Raw genomic sequence first — 25,388 nt, forward strand, 5'->3', positions numbered from 1 at the left:
GTCAGGAACACCTCACGTAGGAGGCGTCTGGAAGGGATGCTGTCCAGAAGTCCAAACTATTTCTTCTGTTGTATGAAGAAGTAGCTGCTCTACTCTGAGCTTCCCCGGGATGACTGAACTTATACCCTTACCCAGAAGGACCCTTGGCAACTGGCCAGTAGACACATCTGGAGCTTCAGTGAACGTCCGTCTCCTTTGTTTTCAGTGTGTAAAGCACTGTCAACATTGTCGGACTCCATCTGTGTTTTCCCGACAGGTGTCAGCTCTGATTGGTTGTTCAGGATTGCGAATATGTGCAAATTAAAGGAGGTGGCAGTGATGGAGGTAGTGGCAAATGACAAACTTAACATGTCGCACACAGTCTCTTTTCGTTTATCATCTTAATTTTTCCAAAACGAGAAAGCCTTTCATAATAAGTGGTGTGAGGAAACTGAAAAAGCTGATAATCAAGATTCAAAACAGACCCGCTCTGACATTACTTAAAACCAACACCCTGCTATGTTTTTTTTTTTTTTTCTTTTTATGTTTCTCTCATTGTGCAATATAATGTACATACTACGACCTCCTTCTGAGAGGGCAAATAGTGTCTTCTGCAGGCATAGATTGTACATCTTGGGCTGAAAAAGCTGGTAGATGAGCAGCTTTGCCTTTCAGCTCAGTTCTCTCCTCACAGTGACCACCAAACCTTTACAAATGGCAAGCATGACTTAAATTATGCATTTTCTCTTTTACTTCTTCATGGCATTTCAAGACAAATTTGCTCTTTATTGAATCTATTTAATGTAATTTTAACAGAGGAAAGTCATACTAAAGTAAATTAGATCATCTTAAGTACATTTGATATTGAAGTAGTTGTAGTTACTACTAATTTGTATTCCTGGATTTGATTATAGATAGTAGAAATTTGAATTGTGTCACTTAGCTGAGTACGATTCTTTTGTTTCAGATAAAGCTAATAATCACATTACAACACAACTGAGAGTATTTTCTTAAATTGATATATTTAGAATATTAAAACTCCAGAAGGCACCCCTCTGCTGCATACTTTAAGTAATTGATGCTGTTAAAACTTGTCTTAATAAGATTTAAAATACTTTTTTCCCCTCCATCTGTTTCTAGGTAAACCAGCCCAAGTTCAACCAGCGCCGGATCAGCAGTGCCAAGTTCCTGGGCGAGCTCTACAACTACCGCATGGTGGAGTCGGCGGTCATTTTCCGCACCCTATTCTCTTTCATCTCCTTCGGGGTGAGCCAGGATGGCAGTCCCAGCCCTCTGGACCCTCCAGAGCACCTATTTCGCATCCGTCTGGTTTGCACCTTGCTCGACACATGCGGACAATACTTTGATCGCGGCTCGAGCAAAAGGAAGCTGGACTGTTTCCTCATCTACTTCCAGGCAAGTAGCTTATAATGCATCTGTAGTTACCGCCCTGTTGTGCACACACGTACATGTTTACCTTAAGACTTTCCAGTGAAATAAAGCTCAATTTAATGATATTTTTGCAGCGCTACATCTGGTGGAAAAAGAGTGTGGACGTTTGGACCAAAGACCATCCGTTCCCTATCGACATAGACTACATGATCAGCGACACTCTGGAGCTGCTCAGGCCCAAAATGAGGCTCAGCTGCTCCCTCGAGGAGGCCATTAAGCAAGTCACTGATCTAGAGAGGGAAGTGCTTGTCAAACTAGGTAAGAGTGACACAGTGTGTGCAGTTTTCTGTATCTGGCTTAAAATCTAAAATGTGCAAACAATGCTAGTGTCAATACAGCAGCCGGTCTTCCTGGTTTTGCTGCTTTCTGTCGTCTCTGCAGAGCAGCATTCCTTGGTGTGTAGGAGGAGGTTGGTGCTCCATCACTTATCTCCCTGCTTTATCTGACAGGTTTAGTTTGTTGAAACGCACACATACCAAACAGATGCTCTCACTGGAAAGACCCAGTCACCCAAAGATGTCCTTTGACCACGCCCTGGCTGATCAGGGCTCTTTTGGTAAAAAGAAGTAGGTGACCTGCTCAGTATTAGGCAGGTGGTCATAATGTTACGGTTGGTCAGTTTACAGTTCTGTGGGGCAAAAAAGTACATCCTCTATCAGTTTTACTCTTTAGTGCACCACAAAAGATCTGATCTGGTCCTTACCAGGTCTCAAGATGTCTAAATAAAAGCTCAGATGAACAACAAGACAGTTTGCTGCTCTGCAGCATTCAGGTGTGTGTTAACACAATGCCAAGGAGGACAGACATCAGCAATGATCTTAGAGAAGCAATTGTTGCTGCCCATCAATATGGAAAGGGTTATAAGGCCATTTCCAAACAATTGGGAGTCCATCATTCTACAGAGAGAAAGATTATTCACAAGACAGCCGTCAATCTTCCCAGTAGTGGAGGTCCCAGCAAGCTCACCCCAAGGTCAAAAACCCAAGAGCTACATCTCAGACTCTGCAGGCGTCAGTTAGCAAAGTTGTGTGGTCAAAGTTCATAACAGCACAATTAGAAAAAGACTGAACAAGTATGGCTTCTTTAGAAGAGTTGCAGGGGAAAGCTTCTTCTCTCTAAAAAGACCAGACCAAAGTGGAGATGTTTGCTCATAATGCACAGCAGCACATTTGGAGAAAACCAAACACAGCATATCAGCACAAACACCTCATACGTTTATCGTCAAGCATGGTGGTGGAGGGCTGATGGTTTTGGCTTGTTCTGCAGCCACAGGACCTGGACACCTTGCAGTCATTGAGTCCACCATCAACTCCTCTGGATACCAAAGTATTCTAGAGTCAAATGTGAGGCCATCTGTCCAACAGCGAAAGCTTGGCTGAAACTGACAATGATCCCAAACACAGCAACAAGTGTCTACAACAGAATGTGTGAAAAATAAAATAATCAAGGTGTTGCAATGGTCCAGCCAAAGTCCAGACCTCAACCTGACTGAAATGCTGTGGTGGTACTGTCCAAAAGTCTTGAGACATCCTTTGTTTCTTTAAATATTGCCAGGAAAACAGAAATTGGTGCAGCAAGTTATTATAACGTGCAAATACACCTCGCCACAGGGGTCCCCCAAGGCTCAGTACTGGGACCTCTTCTCTTTGCCATATACACTGGGCCAGATCATCCCATCACATGGCTTCTCATACCAATGTTATGCTGACGATACCCATCTCTATCTGTCATTCCCACCTGACGACCACATGGTCTCAGTACGAATCTCAGACTGTCTCACTGACATATATCGAAATGGATGAAAGCCCATCACCTCTAACTAAACCTCTCTAAAACTGAACTGCTTGTCTTTCCAGCCAAACCAACCATACACCACAGCATCTCCATCCAAACTGAATCCCTATCTCTTGCTCCATCAAAGGCAGCTAGAAACTTGGATGTCATGATTGATGACCAACTAACCTTTAAAGATCATGTTACCTCCGTTGCTCGATCATGCCGCTTTGCATTGCTAAACATAAGAAAGATCTGCCCATACCTAACCCAACATGCCAACCAGCTCCTGGTGCAGGCTATGGTCATCTCCCGCCTTGACTACTGCAACGCTCTCCTAACTGGTATCCCAGCCTGTGCTGTGAAACTGCTGCAGATGGTTCAGAACGCGGCGGCGCGTCTGGTTTTCGGTCAGCCGAAAAGAGCACACATTACCCCTCTGTTCATTTAGCTCCACTGGCTACCATTAGCCACCCGCCATCAAATTCAAGTCACTGATGTTAGCCGACAGAGTCCTTAATGGAAAGGCTCCCATCTACTTGAATGCTCTTGCAAAGGCTTACGTCATAACTCGGTCACCCTGGTTGTCACAGAATTGTCGTATAACAGTGCCTACACCATGCTTAAGACAATCCAGACTCTTTTCATGTGTCGTTCCACGATAGTGGAATGACCTACCGAGCGCTACCAGAACAGGGGCGTCCCTGAATATCTTAAAAAAAACTCTTCAAGAAACTCTTGAAGACCCAGCTCTTCAGAGAGCATCTCTTATCTTAGCACTTACCCTGTACTTCCCTACCCCCTCTACTGCACTTTATCTTTCTGTACTCCGCTAAATGTCTGCACTCTATCTCTACACTGTCATCTCTGATAGAGCCTGACCAGTGGTTTCCTTATATGTAACTTATTGTTATTATTAGCTTTGATGTTAGCTATAATGTTAGATTTTTTCATTTGTTAATCGCTTTGGATAAAAGCGTCTGCTAAATGCATAAACATAACAACAAATATAAATGTAAATACACTATGAAAGGAAAAAACTGATGATTTTTTTGACTCAAGATTTGGTCTGAGCTCCTTTATTCTCCAACACAGCCTGAACCCTCTCAAACGAGCTTTCTGTTCTTTTTTTAAGTAGTCTTCAGGAATAGTTCTCCAGGCTTCTTGAAGGGCATCGCAAAGCACTTCTTTGGATGTCGGCTGCCCTTTGTTCCGTTCTCTGCCAAGATGATCCCACACTGCTTCAATAATGTTGAGGTCCGGGCTCTGGGGAGGATTCATCCCTCCATCAGACCTGTTGCCACTGATTTTCAGTCCACTTCTTGTTTCATTTGGCATAGCTCAGCCTTTTCTCCCTGTTACCCTTCCTTAAGAATGGCTTCTTGACAGCCACCCTTCCATGGAGCCCATTTCTGATGAGGCTTGGGCCAACAGTAGATGGATCAGCTGAAGGTCCCGATACATCTCTCAGCTCCCGTGTCAGGTCTTTGCTGGATTTTTTCCTCTTTCTTAAGGACATCACTTTCAGATCCTGTTCATCTGCTGTAGATAGTTCTTTAGGCCTGACACTTCTTCTTTGTCCTCCACTTGTCCAGTTTCCTCAAATGTTTTAAGGACACACTGTACACCATGCTGAGATATGCCAAGTTTTCAGCTAACAGCTCTTTGGGAATCACCTTGTTGCTGCAGAAATCCTGTTTTCTGTCTGTCAAACTGTGTTATCTTTGGTGTTTTTCATAGATGCAACTAAAGAAATGGGAACAAATTATGTGTTTCTGTGACAGGCTGCTAGTAACAAAGTGTATAAAGATCCAATTTAACAAAGCTTCTTTGCTAAGCTGTCTGTTATGTGTCGACACAACACTGTTTCTTTCTCTCAGTCAGGGGCCTTTTTTTATGCTCAATTGATTCATAGGTCAGAGTGAAGTGGCTTAACAAACAAAAGTCACATTCTTAACTTCAGAAAGCCTGAATAACTATTGCTCACGGCCACTTTATAAGATCAGGAAAAAGTCAGACTGCTTGGAAGAAACATCTAAAGAAATGAAGGATGGCTCAAGACTGTAATGACCGGTACATTGATAATAAATACATAATTAATTGTAGATTTAATGTGGTACTGAGAAGGTCTTAAGAAGTCTTAGGCTAGATTTGGTAAATCAGTGATTAATTAAAAGTCTTTTCTCAGTCAGTTTGGACTAGAAAACAAGTGAACCTTTAAAGAGGGGGTCAGACTGCCTTGTTGTGTTCCAACTGGTTTTACATACACGGATCAGTAGCTTTCAAAATGTCTTAATCTTTATTTAAAAAATTTGTTATAGATAGAAGGAAATGGCCAGGTGGGGATATGAGGAGGAAGAAGAAAGCATTTTTGTAGCAGGTGTATCTTGCTCTGCAGCCTGATGACAGTACATGAACAAAACTTGCTTTAACATTTTCAAGGTGTTGACTTGGAATGCAGAGAAAAATGTAAACTGCTTCACCCTCTGTAAGAGTGATGGAGGCTGACGCAGTGTGTGCTCTGTAAGAGTGATGGAGGCTGACGCAGTGTGTGCTCAGACGTTTTACTGGAATAAAACTACCAATGCAACAATGTATGTACAACAGCATTCTTCCCCAAGTGGTTTGACACTAAAGAATCTCCACTTAAATCTGAATGGTCGTGAAGAGACTAATGCGAGAGGAAAGAGGAGACTTTGCAGCTCGGGAATGGGAGCCATCTTTGTTTATAAATGTGTCACCTGGGTAAATGGACTTTGTAACTTTACACCTCTGATATGTGTGTGAACGTTTATGCTGTGTGAACATGGGAGAGGAGAGGGTGAGTGATTGAGGCCCCTTGAAGTTAAACAGAAGGTCTATTGTTACCTTTCATACTTTAACCAGGATCAGACATTCCTCACTTCGCCAGTCACACGAGACCTGATCCGCAACTTCAGCTCGCCAGCTTGACTTCATATCTGCGCCATCACCACAGTTACATAATTAAACTGAATTTATTTTTGGCTCCGTATTTAGAAGAAAACAATTATGCCACAATTAGTCTCTCCTTTATGGTTGATGTATTAATAACTGAAGCTTTTGTTTGAGTAAAGCCTCTCTTCTGTTTTTGAATCATCTTTTCACAAAGGCCTGGCCATGGGGAGGGACGGTCGCACCAGTGCCATGAGTGAAGGCGACGGTCTCGATGAGGAGGACGACGATGGTGATGACGACGAAGAGGGGGGCGCCGAGACTGAGGAGCAGTCGGGCAACGAGAGCGAAATGAATGAACAGGATGAGGATGTGAGTCTTTTTGTTGTGTCGAACTCGTCCACCCTGTCTCACAGCTCTCATGTCACAGTTTACACTTTCACGTGTGAGAGTAACATGAAGGCTGATTGCATCTGAAATACTGACACGGTGCATCCTTTATGTTGTGTGGTCATAAATTTCACAGTTTGGGGTAACAGCAGATGAAGCCAAGTTGGGTTGAGTCTTAATGTGTGTAGGTCTGTTTGCAGATTAAATCCATTCGTCTGCTCTTACATCTGCATATTCTGCCACACGTAAAAAAAAATATTCTTAAACATGTGTTGATATTTGTGACTGACATTAGACGTCAGTCGCATGTGTAATTCACAAGGGATTTAAATTGCAGTAAATAAACCTGAAGCTCTCACACCGTGCTTGAGAGTTGGCATTTCATGCATACACACAGTTCAAGCTGCTGGTGGAGCCCTGAAAAAGTATTTTCTGGGTCAGCGGGTCTTCAGATTTAACTCAGTGGCCTTCTTGTGTTATTCTGTGTATGGTTTTGTTTGTGGTGACCTTATGAAAGCCAGCAGTCAAACAGAAAATTGAAAGAGTCTTAGTGTCGTGCAGTTTGTTTCTGCCATGAAAGCAAAGTGGAACAAGTGCGAGTGTTTCCCCACATACATCAAGGAAATGAAAAGCAGGTGAAACAGGTGTGTGTTTATTTTGTGTCCTACTCTGTGTGTTTTGGTTGATTCTTATGAAATCTTGGGCAGAACCGGAGGGATTTCTAAATATGTGCTCTTGCCAGCTTTTGAATTGTCATCAGTCATCAGCACAAGTACTGGAACAAGTCAAAGTCCACGTCTGACCCTGTACAGTCAAAACGGCATGAGGTGTGGATGCTGGCCTGTTTTATCAACGGTACTGTGAGAGCTGACGTGCATCCCAGAATGCACTTTGTGTTAACATACAGTTGTCTTTAGTTAATTGTTAGAATTAATGAGGCATCCCCCAACTCCTCAGTAGGTTTAGCAAGCCTCTTACAGCCACGGTTTCATCCTCAGACCCAGGACAGGAATTTGGGAGTCATATTTGATTCTGAACTCAACTTTGACAGACAGGTAAATTCGTTGGTTAAAAGTTGTAAAACTCGTCCTTTTCGCTGATGATGTGAAGACGGTTATTGCGGCTGGATTATTGTAAGTGCCTGTACTGCATCAGTCAGTCTCTTTTAGCCCATCTGCAGCTGGTTCAGAAAAAGACCAAAACATCGCCCTACTGGTTCCTGATCAAATATAGAATTTCTTTTGTATGTTTTGAAAGCTTTACATAGGTTGGGAATATGATATCCTCTGCTGGTATCTCTTAGATCCTCTAAAAAACTGCTCCCCAGTCCAGGTTAGTCAGTATTGGACATCGTGTCTTTGCAGTGGCTCCAAAGCTGTGGAACAGCCTTCACACTATCAGTTAAATGTGTTCTCTCTATTGACAGTTTTAAAACACAGCTGACGCCATATTCTCTCTCCTTGGCTTTTATCTGCACTTTAGTATTATTATTGTTTTATTTCCTACTTTTAAAAAAGGGTATTTTATGATGCTTTTAATTAGTCTTTGCTTCCATATTTTAGTTTTCTTTTGCTGCTCCACACAGCACTTTGGTCAAGTGTCGTTGTTTTAAATGTGCTTTCTGTCAAATAAAAACTGCTTTTTACTCATGTTTCTATCTTTAAAACTTGCTTCAAAGATGTGAGGATCCATCTCAGGCACCTGAGCAGCCCGACCTGCTTTGTCTGAGCCTGAACTTTAGACGTATACAGCTATGAACTTTGGTTAAATTTTGGCCTCAGAGACAGAATTTTCCTGCAGCCACATGAGATTATCTAAAGCTAAAGCTGTCGGTGTTTCATCATTAAACCCATCGCCACTTTAACTGCTGTTTCAGATAAACCAGCTCTACCTCTTTTTGGTTTCTATTGTCTGTTTATCTGTCTATTTGTTGAACATATTTTTTCTACTATGAGTACCAAATGAAAGACGCCTGGCTCTCATATTGTCAACAGATGACATTGTCATGACTCAGTCTGACAACTGTTGTGACAAACAAGAGAGGTGAGTGTGTGATACGATCTGTGAGAGACGGCAGCACAATGAAAACCATAGTGTTGTGCAAGTGCTGCTGTTAGAGGAAGCTCAGTTTTAGGTGCGTTTAAGGTCAAAAGAAGGACAATGTGGGACCGACGGCAGGTCATTTTTTATTTAATGGGTTTTTTATAGTTTTTTTAAATTTATTGTCTGGTCGATCTGCTCCCGCAAATTGACTTTTTTTTCTTTGTTCTGATCATTATTGTCTGACGTGTCCTAACCTACCACTTGAAATAAGACGAACATATTGAGAACAAGTTTACATTCCTTTCTCCTGGTTACCAGGGTGACAGTTTCTGCCCATATTATTGTTTGCGTGTTTAAAGAAAAGAAAGCGACGGTGACAAAACCAGATTTTTAACTTGAAGATCCCCGTACAGCCGCAAAAATGGCAGTGGCTCTGAAAAACTCTGAGTACAACATCCCTGTTGACTCGTGACAATATTTAGCAATGCATTTCCTTTTTGACACCAGATAACATAAACACAATTGATTCAGTGAAACATGATCAGTCACGCATCATTGTGACTAATCTGAGAACTCTGTCTCATCAGACTGGAATCTTTGCCCTTTCCTTCCTCATTTTTGTTGATAAGCTGCAACCTTTTTCCCACCACAGGATGGATCAGAAAATGAAGAGGAGGAGAGGGAGGAGGAGGAAGAAGAGAACACAGACTACCTGACTGACTCTAATAAAGAAAACGAGACTGATGAGGAGAACAATGTAAGATCCACCATGTTCAAATACAGATAAGAGATGAAGAGTGGTGAGGCTACAGATGCTATTATCAGCCAGTCTCTGCATCCTCAGCGTAGTTGTGGCAGTTTGTGAGAGTGTTTTAAATTCAGGTCAGGGTTTTGTACATTTGGTCTTGTTAACTTGCCGCCCGTGTGCAGGAGGTAACCATCCGCGGCGGTGGACTGAAGCACGTGGCCTGCGCTGAGGACGAGGACTTCGTTCAGGCTCTGGATAAGATGATGTTGGAGAACCTGCAGGTATGATGTCCTGCTAGACGCCTGTCAGCTAAAGAAGGCTGCTGAAAGGACTTTGGAGGGTATCCGATTGGGTGGCCAAAGAATCCTTATTTAAACTATTTAAATAAACTGGACTTGTTAAACTTTGAACTTAACATCCCAGATTGATGCTTAGTGTCATGACAAAAGATGAAACCTGCTCCGTCTTGACTTGTGTGTTTCCCCACCACAGCAGCGTAGCGGCGAGACGGTGAAGGTGCACCAACTGGACGTGGCCATTCCTCTGCAGCTGAAGAGTCAGCTGAGGAAGGGAGGCTCCGGGCAGCAGTGTATTGGGGAGGCAGAATCTGACATATCCGACACGATGCAGTTCGTCATGCTAACTCGCAAAGGCAACAAGCAGCAGGTAAGCAGCATTAAGGGTCAAGGGTACTATGCACCAGACAGCTTTTGAATGACCAATTGTCCCTAACAGCAGACGTGCGTTGCTTTTGAACTGAGTGCTGATACCGGTGGGATGGTTCCTCTCCTCCTTAGTCTGGAGGAAGTGATGATCCATGATTTCCAAAAAGAATTTAAAATTTTGAGTCATCCGACCAGTGAACAGTTTTCCACTTTGCGTCAGTTCATTTTAAATGAGCTTTGGTCCAGAGAAAACAGCAGCTTTTCTGGATTGTGTTCACATATGGCTTCTTCTCTGCATTATAGAGCTGTGACCTACATTTGTGGAAGGCACGGTGAGCTGTGTTCACAGACAATGTTTTCTGGAAGTGTTCCTGAGCCCATGCAGTGATTTCCAGTGATGTCCTCATTCACAGAGTTGTCTGTAGATTCTATGAATCTTCTGACTATATTATGAACTGTAGATTATGGAATTCAAAGGCTTCTTCACAATTTCACGTTGAGGAACTTTGTTGTGAAATTGCTCCACACTTTGTAGAAATCTTCTTGCCAATCTTTATCTTTAAGAGACTCTACCTCTCTGTAGTGCTCTTTTTATACTGAGTCATTTTACTGACCTGTTGCCAACTAACGTAATGAGTCGCAACATATTCCTCCAGCTGTTTCTTTTTAGTACCACTTACTTTTTTAGCCCTTTGTCGCCCCTGTCACAACTTTTTTGAGATGTGTTGCTGCCATCAAATTCAAGATGAGCCAAGTATCTTTTAAGGAATAGTAAATTGTCTCACTTTTAACATTTGATATGTTTTGTATGTTTTATTGTGAATAAGACATTGGTTTGTGAGATTTGCAAGTCATTGCATTCGGTCTTTAATTTACAGTTGTTGGATGAAAATCCAGGATTAAACACAGGCACAGGACTGCAGTGTAGTTTTATGTGAGCAGCTGGAGGAGAACTGTAATACATTTTACCTGTCTTGTACAGAACTTCCTGTTGAATTTAATTGGCTCACACACTCGACTCAGTCTGTCTGAGGCCAGGAATAATATTGACTCTGGTTGTGTTTGTGAGCTTGTGTTGGCCTTCCTCTGAGGACCAGTTTCAGCTTTAAACCACCATTTTGAGGGCATTTTTCCTTTAGTTACTCGTTAAGCTCACATTTTTTTAACTTCATGTTGCATCTATGAAGCATTGTTAATTCCATAAGTAGGTCTTGTATTTGTGTCCTTGTGATGGGAGTCTTCATTCCCTATTAACTCTGTTTTTGGTTTTCATATGAAAAATCTGTCTGTGCAGCAGCTAAATGGTCTTTATATTCACTAACTAACTATATCCACCAAGCGCTTTTGTTCCTGAGCAGTCTGCATTCAGAGCGTTAATATCCCTCTGTAATTACAGATGGTTTTGGCAGCAGTAGTTGTATTGTTTGTGGTAAAATTTGTGGTAACACATGTGGTTCAGTGGTAGAAGCTGTGCTCATGTTGTTTCAGTCAGGATACAGTAAAGTTTGTTGGTATTTGCAATAAGGTTTTGGCCATTAATTGCTATAATAAGCCACCAAGATTTTTTTACTCAAGCTGATAAAAGAAAGAGATGATACAGATTTAAAGAAAAGCCAAGTCAGTCAAGGTGGGATTTTAAAGGACAAGACAGACCACCTGATCCCTTCCTGGAGACTGTTCCAAAGTGTGCCGACATGAACAGTCCGAGGAGTTGGCTGGCACACGTGGAGTTAAAAGGTCTGAGATTTACTGTATATGCAACGAGGGTCCTGAGAAGTGTATAAAGACAGATGTGTGTGTGTGTGTGTCGGCGAGAGGAATGTGTGGTTTGAGGGCAGAGGCTGGTTCTTGTACTGTTGGGTGTGTCCAGCTTTCTGCCAGCAGTCAGAGGCTTAATGGAGCGCTCAGTCCACGCAGCCTCGCTGTGTTTAAAGGACAGCTGCCAGATACACGCAGGCAAAAACATCAAGTCATGTGAGCGTCACACAGAACACAGAGAATCTTTGTCGGTGAGGTGTGTGGATGGGAAATGACATTTCTGTCTCTGTAAACACACACAGCTTCACCACATAACTGCAATGATGAACACGAGCATTCTGTGTGTGTGTGTGTGTGGCGCGTGTTTTGTGACTGTCCTCTGTTGTGCTCTGTGGGATGCTGGATGTGCCTAAACCTCAGTGTAACTGCAGCTCTGTCCCACAGGACTTGCCTTGGGCTACTGTATGAACAGTGCATTTGTACAGTGCATGATACGCGCCACACTCGTTTAAAGGAGGGCATTTCCTCTGTGGGAAACTGGTTTTCGTGGAACATTATATCTTTGTGTTAAATATGACTGAAGCCCGCAGCCAGTTAGTGTAGCTTAGCATCAAGACTGAAAACTGAGACACTGAGAGCAAAATGTTTTTATTTGAACTTTTTATGGATTAAATAAATGAGATTTGTCATTTTCAAAGGGAACGTGAAAACATGTCATATCATATTGTCGTCTTGTAAGGATTGCTCGCCTGTTACTGTTGTTGCCTGGTTGGTTTTTGTCTGGTTTGGTTCAAAATGGACACGTCAAGTAGAGAAGGGAAGAGATGAAGAAAAAAATAGAGGAGGCGGCTAATTGGGGCTAATTGAATCTCGTCACTAATTAGCTGATCCTATACTCAAAGGGATAGTTTGGCTTTTGAAATAAACACACTTCTTAACCTATTTCAAAGTATTAAAGTGAATTTACTTTGATAAGTTAGCCAAATAAAAAAGGAGGGTCAGAATTTGCTGGGTCCCAGATTTGGCACAACCATGGCTTTTTAAAGGGATGATTTTTTTTTTTTTTAAGTGGGGTTGTGTGAAGTACTTATGAGTTGTTAGTACCTTACCTTCAGTAGGCAGCGGTCTCTGTTTGGAGAAGCAGGGAGAAATTCTCATTTATTTAGTTATTTTATAAAAGTAATTGTAATTGAATGATAAGACTTCCAAATAAATCATATGCCAGGGTTTTTATCAAAGATGTGTTTTCTTTTTTTATATCTTATTTTATGAATTTATTTGACCAGGGCAATGCACATAAACATAACTGTAAATTATGTATTTTTCATCTGTAGTCCCTGGACCGATGTTTCAGAGTCACTCAAGATTATAACAGCATTATACAGTATAAAGCATCCCAATACAGAATGAAAAATCCTTCGTCTCACCTCAAGCTGATTAGCACGTGTCACAAAATGTTGAACTATTCCTCCACAATAGTAAAAAGTTTTGGCTTTGCTTCGTTTGAGAAACCCCAAAATTTGGAAAAAGACGAGTACTTTTATTAATAATTAACCTGAAGACATTTTCACAACTAAATAATTTATTGTTTGTTGTATGAATGCAACTCACATGTCATGTGACACCAACAAAGTCAGCAAACTCACGTACGAGAAACCTGAAATGACAGATTTTTTGCATTCTTGCATGAAAAGTGATTCGGAAACCTTTAGAGTCGACCTATCAATGAATTGTTGCAGTTCTATATAACATCCAGCACATATCCTCTGATTGATTCTAGCTTTTTAACCTGGGCAATTAGTTTCTTTGTTGGTTTTATATCATTGGAAAGGGTTGGGTTAGGGTTACAGACCCAGCTTTAAGGCAGAAGAACTGGTTTCTCATCGGTCAAAGGTTCACATCATCAGCAGTCTTCAACAGCTCAAATTAGTTGAACCAAAACTTTCACCTTTCTGGTCTTTCTTTGTTCATTGTTGTTCATGACACGTGTTTTTGTGGTCAACAGTATAAGATCCTGAACGTGCCCCTGTCGTCCCACCTGGCTGCGAACCACTTCAACCAGCAGCAGGCTGAGCAGGAGGAGCGCATGAGGATGAAGAAGCTCACCCTGGACATCAACGAGAGGCAGGAGCAGGAGGACTATCAGGGTACGACGACACATGGGCTCTACTCTGTTTCTGTCAGGTTTAATGGAAAAAAACTGTGAAGCGGACATGGCATGATCTTTTCCAGTCATTTCAATCTTAATACTTCTAGTTTAGCTTTACTCAAATAAGGAGAAGCCCCGTCTTGATAATGAGAGGATCTGGCTAAAGTGTCCTCTGATTGGTTGACATCCTGGAAATTTGCTGAGGGAGGCAAGGGAAGGGGATGATTGTGACTCATGAAGGAGCAGTCCTCCAGTTCCAGCGACCAAACATCAAAAAGAAAACCTGCTACATTTTCAAGCAACACACGAGTTCCAGTTATACGTGTTCGAGCCAGAATCGGAAATCTGCTTGTAACTTTGTTTTTGAGCAGTGTAGAAGCAACAAATAGATGCGATCACTTGTCTTGTGTATAAATGTATTAACATAAAATGCCGTAAGCCAGCTTTGCTGCCTTTTTACTCAGTGTAACCATGTGTCCAGCACGACACAGACCGTTTCACTCACAGTTTGAGGTTCAGACTCGTGCATTTTTAGTGTTGGAAAAGCTTTGACTTACAGCTTCAGTCTCCCTGAAAAGTCAGTGTCATACTGGTTCTTGTTCATAAAACCAAATATAAACCTACTCCCTAGCGTGTTGCTGACGGGGGGAAGTTTTGGGGAAGCTGAAAAGGGCCAACTTGACTTACTGAAGACATCTCTGAAGAATATGATTCCCTGAAAACCAGTGCATCACTTGGTGCTTGCAGCGCAATAACTTGCTCCGGCTCCTATGGGCACGAACTGAATTCTGCCTTTCTCACATCAGAAAAAGCCGGTTTGTCTCCCATGTGCTGGCACCTCTGTTACCATTTACAGAGCGTTCTGGGGTTTTATTTGTGGTTCCCTATTAAATCTGGGTGTTTATTTTAAATCAGCTGTTGATAACTTTAGTGTTTTTTATTCATATTTTGAGGATGTGAAGAATAAAAGGTGAATGGAAAGTGTAAAAATCTAAACAAACTTCCACCAATGCGCATCAAAGTTAATGAACTCGCTTAAAGGGATATGCCACCCCCAGGCCAAATTAAGTGTATCCCCGCATTCCCGAGACATAAATAAGTGTGTGGGAGCGTTTTCCTGGCGACCCAGGCATTGTCCGAATCTCACAGCACTGACCACTGCTTGGTTGCGCGTAATACATACATGTTAGCGTCGCCAATCAAAATATTTCGCCCAACGTGAATTAATTTACTTGATTTACCTTCTAATTACTGTGTGAGTGGTGTACTTTCACATCGAGTGCAAATGACTGTGTAAATCAACACGCAAGGCTTGGTTTGCTCATGTCGGTTTGGGAACTAGTTTCAGGTGCGGAAAACACAGCCGAAGTACACTCCCCGCTACGTCTTTGGGAATCCCCACCCCCGACTTCTTCAAACAAACCAGCGTTTGTATACTTAAATTAAACTAATTCACGTTGGGCGAAATATTTCGATTGGCGACGCTGGCGACGCTACCATGTATGTATTACGCGCAACCAAGCAGTGGTCAGTGCTGTGAGATTCGGACAATGCCTGGGTCGCCAGGAAAACGCTCCCACACACTTATTTATGTCTCGGGAATGCGGGGATACACGTAATTTGGTCTGGGGGTGGCATATCCCTTTAAGGTCCTTTTTGCCTCATGTCATCAGTTTCTCACAGCACATGCAAATGAGCAGTAAAGCCCCACAGAGTAAGTAGTCGGGATTAGCTCCTCCCATCTTCTGCGTGCTAGATGTGAGCAGTTTTATCCCACCTCTCTGAGACTGTAGGTGGTGCTCTGCAGACTCAACGCAGAAATCCTGAACCGAAGCATCAATGATGATGGATTCTGTAATGCATATGTGTTGATTGTCGAGGGTGACTTTGCATTAAAGCGATTATTAGAGTTATTAGTGCCTACTTTTCTTTTTTTAAGTTTGTTTTTGCTATAAAGTTCCTCTCATCATTGAGCTGTGATTTAACAACTTTTCCCATTGCATGTTACAGAGATGATGCAGTCGCTGGCCCAGCGTCCGGCTCCGGCCAACACCAACCGGGAGCGTCGGCCTCGCTACCAGCACCCGAAAGGCGCTCCCAATGCCGACCTCATCTTCAAAACTGGAGGAAGGTGAGACGCGAGCCTGCGCCGACACTCGCGCGCTGCAGAATGTGACGGATCGGGGGCTCTTTATCTCGTGCACTGACAACGCCTTGCTGGTGTCTCTTTGAACAGAGTGAAAAGGGCAAGAAATGAAAGGCATGAGATCCGAGACAGACAGAGAGAAACAGACAGGACAGTCAAGCAGGAGAGGCATGTCATGGACGAGAGTAGAGCTGGAGCTGCTGTGTATCCAAAGCGGTGATAAAGGTTTTAGACAAGAATTCAAGCAAGATTTTTCTCTTTAAAAGCTCTGAAAGTATTTGGAAATAAAGATAAATCCGTATATTCCCGCAAATGTGAATTTTTCTCTGTAATTGCATGAATTTGGGTAAAAAGATGAAAGACATGAAAAGGGCCAAAGTAAAATAAAAAAAAATTATAGTTTTTTTTTAAAAATGGATGCACGGTAGTTTGCATGCATTAAATTCTAATCAATAAATGTGGAAATAAGTTGGAATTCTTCCTGCTGTTTGTTTCATTGACTTATCATTTTGATTGGTACATGGAAACCTGCACGGCTGCACGGTGGTGTGGTGGTTAGCACCATCGCCTCATAGCAAGAAGGTTCCAGGTTCAACACCCAGCTGGGGCCTTTCTGTGTGGAGTTTGCATGTTCTCCCCGTGTATGCGTGGGTTCTCTCCGGGTACTCCGGCTTCCTCCCACTGTCCAAAAAATCATGCATGTTAGGTTGATTGGCATCTCTAAATTGTCCTTAGGAGTGAGTGTGAGCGTGCATGGTTGTTTGTCTCGTTTGTCTCTATGTGGCCCTGCGATGGACTGGCGGCCTGTCCAGGGTGTACCCCGCCTCTCGCCCATTGACTGCTGGGATAGGCTCCAGCCCGCCCGCGACCCGATCGACGGATTCAGCGGTATAGATAATGGATGGACATGGAAACCTACACATAGTGTTTTTTTTTATTTATTTGTAAAGCAGTTATTTTTAAGCAAAATGCAAAAAAGAACAGAAGTAGAAGAAATTTGGAAAGAATAAAGGACTAAACTGATTAAAGCAAGTAACAGTAAAAAACAACAACATTTAAACGACTTTCAGCCCAGAACCCATCGTACGGGCTGTTTTTTTTTTTTTACATTGATAAAAGCAATTGATTACAAATAACAGTAAAATGTTAATAAAAAAACAGCTATATAACAAAACAAAAAAGGAAAAAAAGGGTTGAAGTATACAAGACACCAAAAAATTTAGCATATTAAAACAAGTATTGCACAAAAAAATCAGTGAGTTGAAAAGTTTAAAAAAAAAAAAAAAGAAATGATTGATGTGATGGAATAGCTAAAGTAATCTATTGAAATCATTGTTATGTGAGCTGCACACTTAGCAGGCTGGCTACAGCTCTTATGTCTACAGACAGCACAGGTCCACCATCTTGCACTGACATCATTCTATAGTAGCCCAAAACAATCGAATCAAATACTGGCTTTAGAGAGGAACTTTAGTGTCTTTCAGGATTATGAGCTTTTAGGTTAAAGGTGTGTTTGAGTGCCACTTCGGAAGTTTTTGTTGACCATCAAGGCAGCTGATGACGTAAGAGGTGGCGTATCAAAAAGACAGTCGGCTAACTTTAGTCAGCTCACAACACAACTTAAACACTTTTAAAGAGACTTTGTTTTATTGATTCCTTCACATTAACATAAAATCACATTGCTAAGGGATAGAAAAGAAGATCACTGTGAAGGATAAAAAGAATATGACTGTCAAAGGCCTCACTTCTTTTCCAGGAAACGCAAATATAGGAATGAAGCTGCCAGAAAGGGAAATCGGATACATAACAGCCTCTCTGGAAGAGATAGCCGTAGAAGATGACACATCTAACAGAAGCGTCTCTTATATATCAGGGAAGCCTTCTGTCAATTAGTACAGACATTTTGGTTAAAGATGTCGTACCCAGCTAGATGTATGCTGGTTACAAATGCAGGCTGCACACCTTGGTGCCTGATTGCTCTCCGGCGTCAGCGAAAATCTGACTTTTTTACCAGCATGCATTGCTTCAAGACCATCAGGTATAACGCCAAGTCGATCATACGTCCTCAGGTAGATTTTTAAAGAATATGTGCTGCTCTTCTTTTCTTTTTAAACAACTGTGGTTGTTTTAAGAAGGTTTTATAAGTAAAATTGACTTGACAAAATACTACACTGAACCCTTTAGCTTGCTTGTTGCTTGGTTTCTGTTGTCAAATTTGATTCCCCTTTAGAAGATGTGACCAAGGTGAATGGAAACTTCTACTAATGTGCAAAATAAGTTAATGCATTCATTCGAGGTGGGTTTTATCTGTTTTAAATAAGACTTAATGCACATTAGAGGGAGAAGAAACGACTTTTTGAATCTTCTCCGACTTACCAGCTGTTTCTGGTCGGAATTTGCATCAATGAAACGATAAACTCTCGTTGTTACTAAGCTGCATTTTCACAGATTCAATACCCCAGATATTCTTCATGAATAAGTTATTCATGAAGAAGAGCTCTCACCATTCTACTTGTGTGGATGTCCACCACAGCTGTTGTTTTGTCCTCCTCAATGTTTCTTTCCAGTTAGAATACCAGCTTTTGAATTATGACCACAAACATCATAACCAATACCGCTACCATCTGCCGACACTATTCGGCCCCATTGATTCTCTTCAAACCAGTTAATGGGGCCGTTTCTTTTAAAAAGACGGCTTCAGATTTGGTTCACCAGTTAATGGAAACCTGGCTAGTGATACAACCGAAGAGCAGTTTTTGTGTCCATTTGCTGTGCAGCCAAACAGATCCACATTATTTTCATAGAGATGCCAATAATTATTACAAATAAAGTCTGATTTCATGCTACATCAGTAGTTTTAGTCTTTAGTCTTGAAGAAAAAAACATCTTAGACGACACAGATGCAGTCGGCGACAGTCTCGCTGCTATGCAGCTGGGATGTTCCTCTGTTAACAGTCTATACATTTTATAGGATGTTACAGCTCCAGGTTTGTTCTGGGATGCAGATTGTGTACGTATCTGAGTGCTGATTCGCTGGTTTAGATGTGCTGTTCCTCCTCCATGATTGGCTGAAGAGTCCTGACTCCTCTTCCTTCCAATCTGGCACTGAACAGAACTTTGACCAGATGCACTAATCCCTGGGTCACCTCAGCCATTCAAATCCCTGTTTGTCTCTGTAAGCCAGATAAATAATATATATATTTTTTCTGGTGCATCCTCAGTGGTGTCATTTTGTTTATTCAGGTATTCGTTCTACGCAGCATTTGAAACAGAGAAAGGCTCAGTTGAAATACTCTCATCACACTTAGGTTTTTCAGGGGTGTCGACTGTTGTGTTAAAAGTAGTTTGTGCAGTTTTTTAGTTAAGACATTGTTTTAGTATCCGTTCTGGTTTGTTGATTTTGTCATTCTGCACCTAATATCTTTATCACGTCACTGGTTTGTAACACAGGGTCTGACTATAACTTTATCTACAGGACAGACTTGTGCATTTGTGGCTCAGCTAGTCTCTACAGTAACTGTCCTGCTCTTTCCTCCAGGAGACGCTGATTGGAGTCTGGGTCTGGGCTGAGCGAGCAAGAGTGAGAATGAACGTGCAAAAGAGAGAGAGAGAGAGAGAGAAAACGACATCGAGGAGATCGAAAACCGGTCGCAACCGGGAACGAGTCCCGCAGACGCCCACTGACGCCGGGACAGACGAAACCCCTGACCTGAACAAACACTGTTACCCTTCGAGGGGCCCGAAGCATGAGGAGGAGAGGCAAAACCACGAGCTGGGGTCAGAGGTCAGGGCTCAGACAGATGGCTCTCTTTCTTTTTTGTCTGTTGCCTGAAATGACAAAAAACATCCTGACTGTCTGGAAAAGACTACACACACCTGACCGGCGGACTGATGGCGGGACGAGCAGGACGAGGCCGGACGGAAGGTTCAACTCCCAGCGTCACACCACGGGGAGGAAAAAGGGACTCATTTTTAGGAGTTTAAACCTACGAGTGCACAACTGGATCTTTTTCTTTTCTGTTTGGACAAACACCAGGAAACACGTCTGATCGGTCCGACTTCCTGCGACAGAGATGCACAACTGGCTTAGAGACTTGTTGTGTTCATAGACTGTTAACGCAGAGAACGACGTGATGCTTTATAGTTGAATTATGTTTGAAACGTTAATACCATGGCAGATGGGTGCAGCTCTTGTTTTAGCGACCTAGTTGGTTTCATAGCAGTGTGCCGAGTTCTGCTCTCATCTTATGATTTTTCTCTTTATTGCTATCCGTAAAATGTCAGATCATTGTTAGAATGTTCTGCTGCTCAAGTGGATTCATTCAAAGATCCTGTGTAAGGCAACCAGCAGTCTAAACCTCCCAAATATGCATAGTAAAGCAGGAAATTGTCCCATTTTCTTAAAGAAAGGTCTAAAATTAACAGCTACAATGGGTCCAGATTTTTGGGGAGTTACTGCCTTTTTTCTGGCTTATAAAAGTGTTGTTCTACAGCTCAGGTATCACAATTGACCCACAAAGCTAATTAGAGATGAATCTATTTGCTGATCCATAAATAAGTTAGTTGAAAATAATTATTTGGTTATTATTTGATAACAATTAAAACATCAAAGCCTTCCTTGTTTCTGCAGAAATGTCTCCTTTGCAAATTTGTTCAGTGAGGTTCTTTGGTTGTGTTGGATTGTGTCTGACACCAAACATTTAAATTGGAACAATCCCATTGTGGCATTTCATGGTGTTGTAGTGCCACCTCCCTAAACTAGAGCTACTTATTATTTTTAGATGAAACCCATCCAAAGCTATTTGACTAATGAACAACAGATATTGTTTGGAAGATGTTTTGAGAATTCAGCGCGGATTTTCTCTGCAGCTGGGATTCACACATGCTCCTCACAGCAGGAGATTCTGCGTTCTCACAGCTGGAAATACTCTGGAGTGGAGCACACAGAAGGCAGGAGATGATGCAAAATGTCAGCTGTGGAAATCAGTGTTTTATTCACACCGTGTCAACAATGGCAGCTTTGAACATTTCCACAACATCGACGCGCAGATGGAAACCACATGACGGTGCGAAGCAACAACTTTTACCTGCACTCTCATGCTCCGGAGTATTGACTACTCCATTCCCTCTTGGTCTCACTCGCTTACTTTCGGACCTCCGACAAGGAAGCTGGCATGGTAACCACAGCAACAAGTCTGGAGGGAATGTTACGGACATTTGCATTCTCACATGCAGGCCCTCTGGAGCATGTCTGGAAAAGTTTCGCAGCTCCAGTCCAAGAGTGACAAATATCTAATGATCTTATTTACTGGTAGATACTGCTGTTTTTCACTTATTTTCACTAACAAATACCACTTTGATACAATGCATCAATTAGTAATAATGCCATAATAGTTCAAACTATATCAATAGTAGCTTTAGCTTTGTGTGACGATGAGCGCTTGGAGTGATGTTAACTTTTTTTGGAAATACACATTCACTGTGGAGAATTAGATGAGCGGACTTATGCCACATTATCTCATATGTATGATGGACATAACACTTCTAAAATATAACTTCTTATCTCAGTGCAAAGATGTGAAACAAGAAAAAAATTCCAACCATTTTTTTCTACAAAAGTGACGAAATCCACCTCCTTTGAAAAGCTCATTCATCAACATGTAATGTGGTTAGCTGTATGCAAATTTTACAAATTACACATTTATTAAGAGTAAAAAAAAAATACTGACAGTAGGTTGATAAACAGGACGCAAATGATATTTTTTATATTTCTATTTAAAGATAATATTAAGAAGACTTTAAGATCCTGATGATCCAGCAGAATTAGAGCAACACACCAAAAACTCGCCACCAGAAAGAGTCTCGTACCGTCTGGCACTTTTCAATCTCACCAATCAGTGATGGACTCCTCAGTGTACATATATAAGATTTGTTCAAACTTCTCTTCAGCTGAATCATGTTGTTTTATCTGGAGAATTTTAAGTTGGTTTGGCAACATTCAGCCTGCTTTGATTTGTGTACCGTGACTTGTTTTTTCTCTCCGTTTGGACCGATGCCTGCGAGTCTTCCTAAGTGATGACAGTGACTATTACTTTAGAATAATTTAACCTGTTGAGCTACTAGATGGATTGTTTTCCTCCATGGGCCTCCTCTGCACCAGCTTTTCTTTGCTGTAGTAAAAAAAAAAAACATCCAGCGGTGCTTTAGTTTGTCTGTGTATAGATTCCAAACTATTGTTGTCAAAGCAGCATTGCAAGCAGCCTGCTGCAGCTTTGTTTCACGGCTCACGATAAATAAAATTTACCAAAATAAAAATACGGAGATGACCGCAGTTTGTTTGATCTGTGAATGAGGTCAGTCCTGTGTTTGTGGCATGTGCGTGTTTGCGAGGGTGTGTCTGTTTATTGAGGTCTAATTACAAGGCAGCCAACATAAGCATTTCCTCATTTCCTGTCAAGACTTTCCTCTAAACACTGCATATGTAGATAAATGCCAAGCATGGTTGGATTAATCTGTTTGGGGCGGGGGAGCACCGTCTGAAAAGCACATTTAGACTCCTGTTTCTGGTAAAAGATACTGTTGCTGTACATTTTGGGTTAATAATTTACGTGAATTACGTTTATTAAGTTGGCACCTTCTCTAAGTTCAAGATTTCCCCCCTTTTTGCTTTTTGAAAACCGGAGGAATGATGCCATAAATCTTGTTACGAACCCTTCTCGTTCAGCTTTTCTTTTACCAACTCTGTCCGTCCCACCAACATCTTCATATGTGAACATGTCACTAAAACAGGTCGCCATTTGTCAGGACTCGAACTCCTCTCTCCTGTCTGAGAAGCTTCTGTTTGGCCCAGTAGTCCCTCACATCCTGCTCTTTCCTTCTCTTTCAACTACCCCACCTGATGTGAAACGAAGAAGCAGATTTTTCTAAGATCTCTTAGATAATGAGAAGGAACTGTGGATTATGGATATTATGGAAACTTTGCATTGTTTTCAGGCCAAAGAGACAATTACACCAGGGCTCTAATATCAGTTTTGATTCTAGATTTATTTTCTATGTTGGAAATTCAGATTCAGTTTAGGAAAATCGAATGTTGCGCTGTCCAGCTCCATTGTAAAGATTCAAGGAAACAAGTTGCACATAACTCCACGCCAACAACATAGGCTACATGAAGAACAGTTAGTGGGGTTTTTATATGAACTACTTTTGTTTTAAAGTGTGAACAAATGACGCAGTAATTAGTCAAATGGACATGCTGTTTTGAGCTCATTATTTCCTCAAATGTCTACAATGAAAGTGTAGAGTGGGTTTGTATCACAGTGGCTGCATAATGTGAGGTACACCACATTGGAAAGGAGAGTTAAGGGACTTAATCTAACAGCTACTCAGAATGGTGCCAGAAGAGCAAATATTCTCCATCTAAAACATCTGAATAGTTTCAGAACACTTTGACTGTTAGTGGCTAGTCAAGGTACTCTGTCGCTAATCAGCTGAGCCCATCAGGAGTTGTATCAGACCTGTAGGATAGCGTTCAGCTGGACGTCACTTACGGCAGCTTTAAAAGATGATGACTTGTTACGTTAAAGCACACTGATGCAGCGCTGTGTGACAAATTTTGCTTAATAAAGACAAAAAACACAAGTATGCAGAAGCAAATGTGATCATGCCAGCTATTTAATGAGCGCTTTAAAGTTTCAGTGTGAGACATTTTTTCTCAGATATGCAACAAACTATGTGTTTGTTTGTGCAGAATTGTGAGACTGAGAGTCAGGCATTTATATCCAAAAACACTGCAGATCTCCCTCCTTCACTCCCCCACCATGTTGCGTTACCGTGACGACAGTAGCCCAGAAAGGACAAAGTGAGCCTTTTGCACTTTTCACAGCCACAGTAGTTTGAGGTTTGTCGGGTGGAATTCAGATGGTTTGAATTCAAGGCGTTATATGCAGCTACATTCTTTTTAGGAGACAAGAAGTTGGACGAGAAGGACACAGGCAAAATCTTTCCAAAGTGGGTTTTTATTTTCTCAAAAATTCAAAATGATTTCAAAATTGAAAAATAATGAGTGAGTAGGTCCATAAAAGAAGTCAACTAAATCAAACCAGACTTCCAAAAAAGATATAAAATATCCTGGCTCAAACAAACCACATGATACACAAAAGGGAAAAGAAAATGGATGTCAATAACTAAACACAGGACACAAACTAACTACCCCAGCAGCGCAGCTGCAAATGGTGTGGCCAATGAGCTTTCTCCAAGAGTTAACAGCTCTCAGCCTCTGGCCACATCTTCTGCTCCACCAAGAAGGAAGAACACACCACCATGGTAACACAAGACAAGATGGTTGAAGTGACAAACTTTCCAAAGTAGCTTCAGCTCAGTGAGGTTCGCATCACTGGTTTATGCACAGCTCTCTGAAGGTCCCACCACAGCATTTTAGTCAGGTTGAGGTCTGGACTTTGGCTGGACCATTGCAACACCTTGATTCTTTTCTTTTTCACACATTCTGCTGTAGATCTGCTGCTGTGTTTGGGATCATTGTCCTGTTGATGAGCCAGTTTCAGCCCAGCTTTAGCTGTCGGACAGACGGCGTCACATCTGACTCTAGAATACTTTGGTATCCAGAGGAGTTGATGGTGGACTCAATGACTGCAAGGTGCCCAGGTCCTGTGGCTGCAGAACAAGCCCAGCCCGTGCTGGTGTTGGTATGAGGTGTTTGTGCTGATGGCTGTGTTTCGTTTCCTCCAAACGTGCTGCTGTGCATTATGACCAAACATCTCCAATTTGGTCTGGTCCAAAGGACATTGTTCCAGAAGTCTTGTGGTTTGTTCAGATGCAGCTTTGCAAACCTAAGCTGTGCTACCATGTTCTTTTTAGAGAGAAGAGGCTTTCTCCTGCAACCCTTCCAAACAAGTCATACTTGTTCAGTCTTTTTCTAACTGTGCGTTCATGAACTTTAACATTTAACATGCTAACTGAGGCCTGCAGAGTCTGAGATGTAGCTCTTGGGTTTTTGACCTTGGGGTGACCTTGCTGGGACATCCACTCCTCGGAAGATTGACAGCTGTCCTGAATGTTTTCCACTTGTGAATAATCTTTCTCTCTGTAGAATGATGGACTCCGAATAGTTTGGAAATTGCCTTATAACCCTTCCCAGATTGATGGGCAGCTATAATTTCTTCTCTAAGATCTTTCCTCTTTGTCATTGTGTTAACACACCTGAATGCTTCAGATCAGCAAACTGACAAAACTGCTTTTATAGAGGTTCTCAGACTGACTGATAATGAATTAATCAAGTTAATTTGATTCACAGCCCCTGCCTACCACTTATCCTCTTAATTCCTATGGAAGAAGTAAGGGTGGATAAGTCTAAAA

At 41.8% G+C, this 25,388-nt stretch overlaps 1 protein-coding gene across 5 annotated transcripts in view; it reads left to right on the forward strand.

Annotated features, from left to right (window-relative positions):
• upf2 (UPF2 regulator of nonsense mediated mRNA decay) overlaps window positions 1–22,365 on the forward strand; it is a 35,390-nt gene extending 13,025 nt beyond the window's left edge. For 2 of the 5 annotated variants that reach the window (XM_075472225.1, XM_075472226.1), the window contains 9 exons: window positions 1,120–1,395; window positions 1,506–1,689; window positions 6,335–6,489; window positions 9,203–9,307; window positions 9,481–9,579; window positions 9,791–9,964; window positions 13,727–13,868; window positions 15,881–16,001; window positions 16,107–19,536. In XM_075472225.1, coding sequence (XP_075328340.1) covers window positions 1,120–1,395; window positions 1,506–1,689; window positions 6,335–6,489; window positions 9,203–9,307; window positions 9,481–9,579; window positions 9,791–9,964; window positions 13,727–13,868; window positions 15,881–16,001; window positions 16,107–16,236 — 1,386 coding nt within the window. In that variant the 3' untranslated portion in view covers window positions 16,237–19,536. The other 3 variants (XM_075472227.1, XM_075472229.1, XM_075472230.1) reach the window with 3 other exon arrangements.
• The last annotated feature ends 3,023 nt before the right edge of the window (window positions 22,366–25,388 follow it).

This window comes from Odontesthes bonariensis, chromosome 8 (genome assembly GCF_027942865.1).
Source record: "Odontesthes bonariensis isolate fOdoBon6 chromosome 8, fOdoBon6.hap1, whole genome shotgun sequence".
Taxonomy (NCBI): Eukaryota; Metazoa; Chordata; class Actinopteri; order Atheriniformes; family Atherinopsidae; genus Odontesthes; species Odontesthes bonariensis.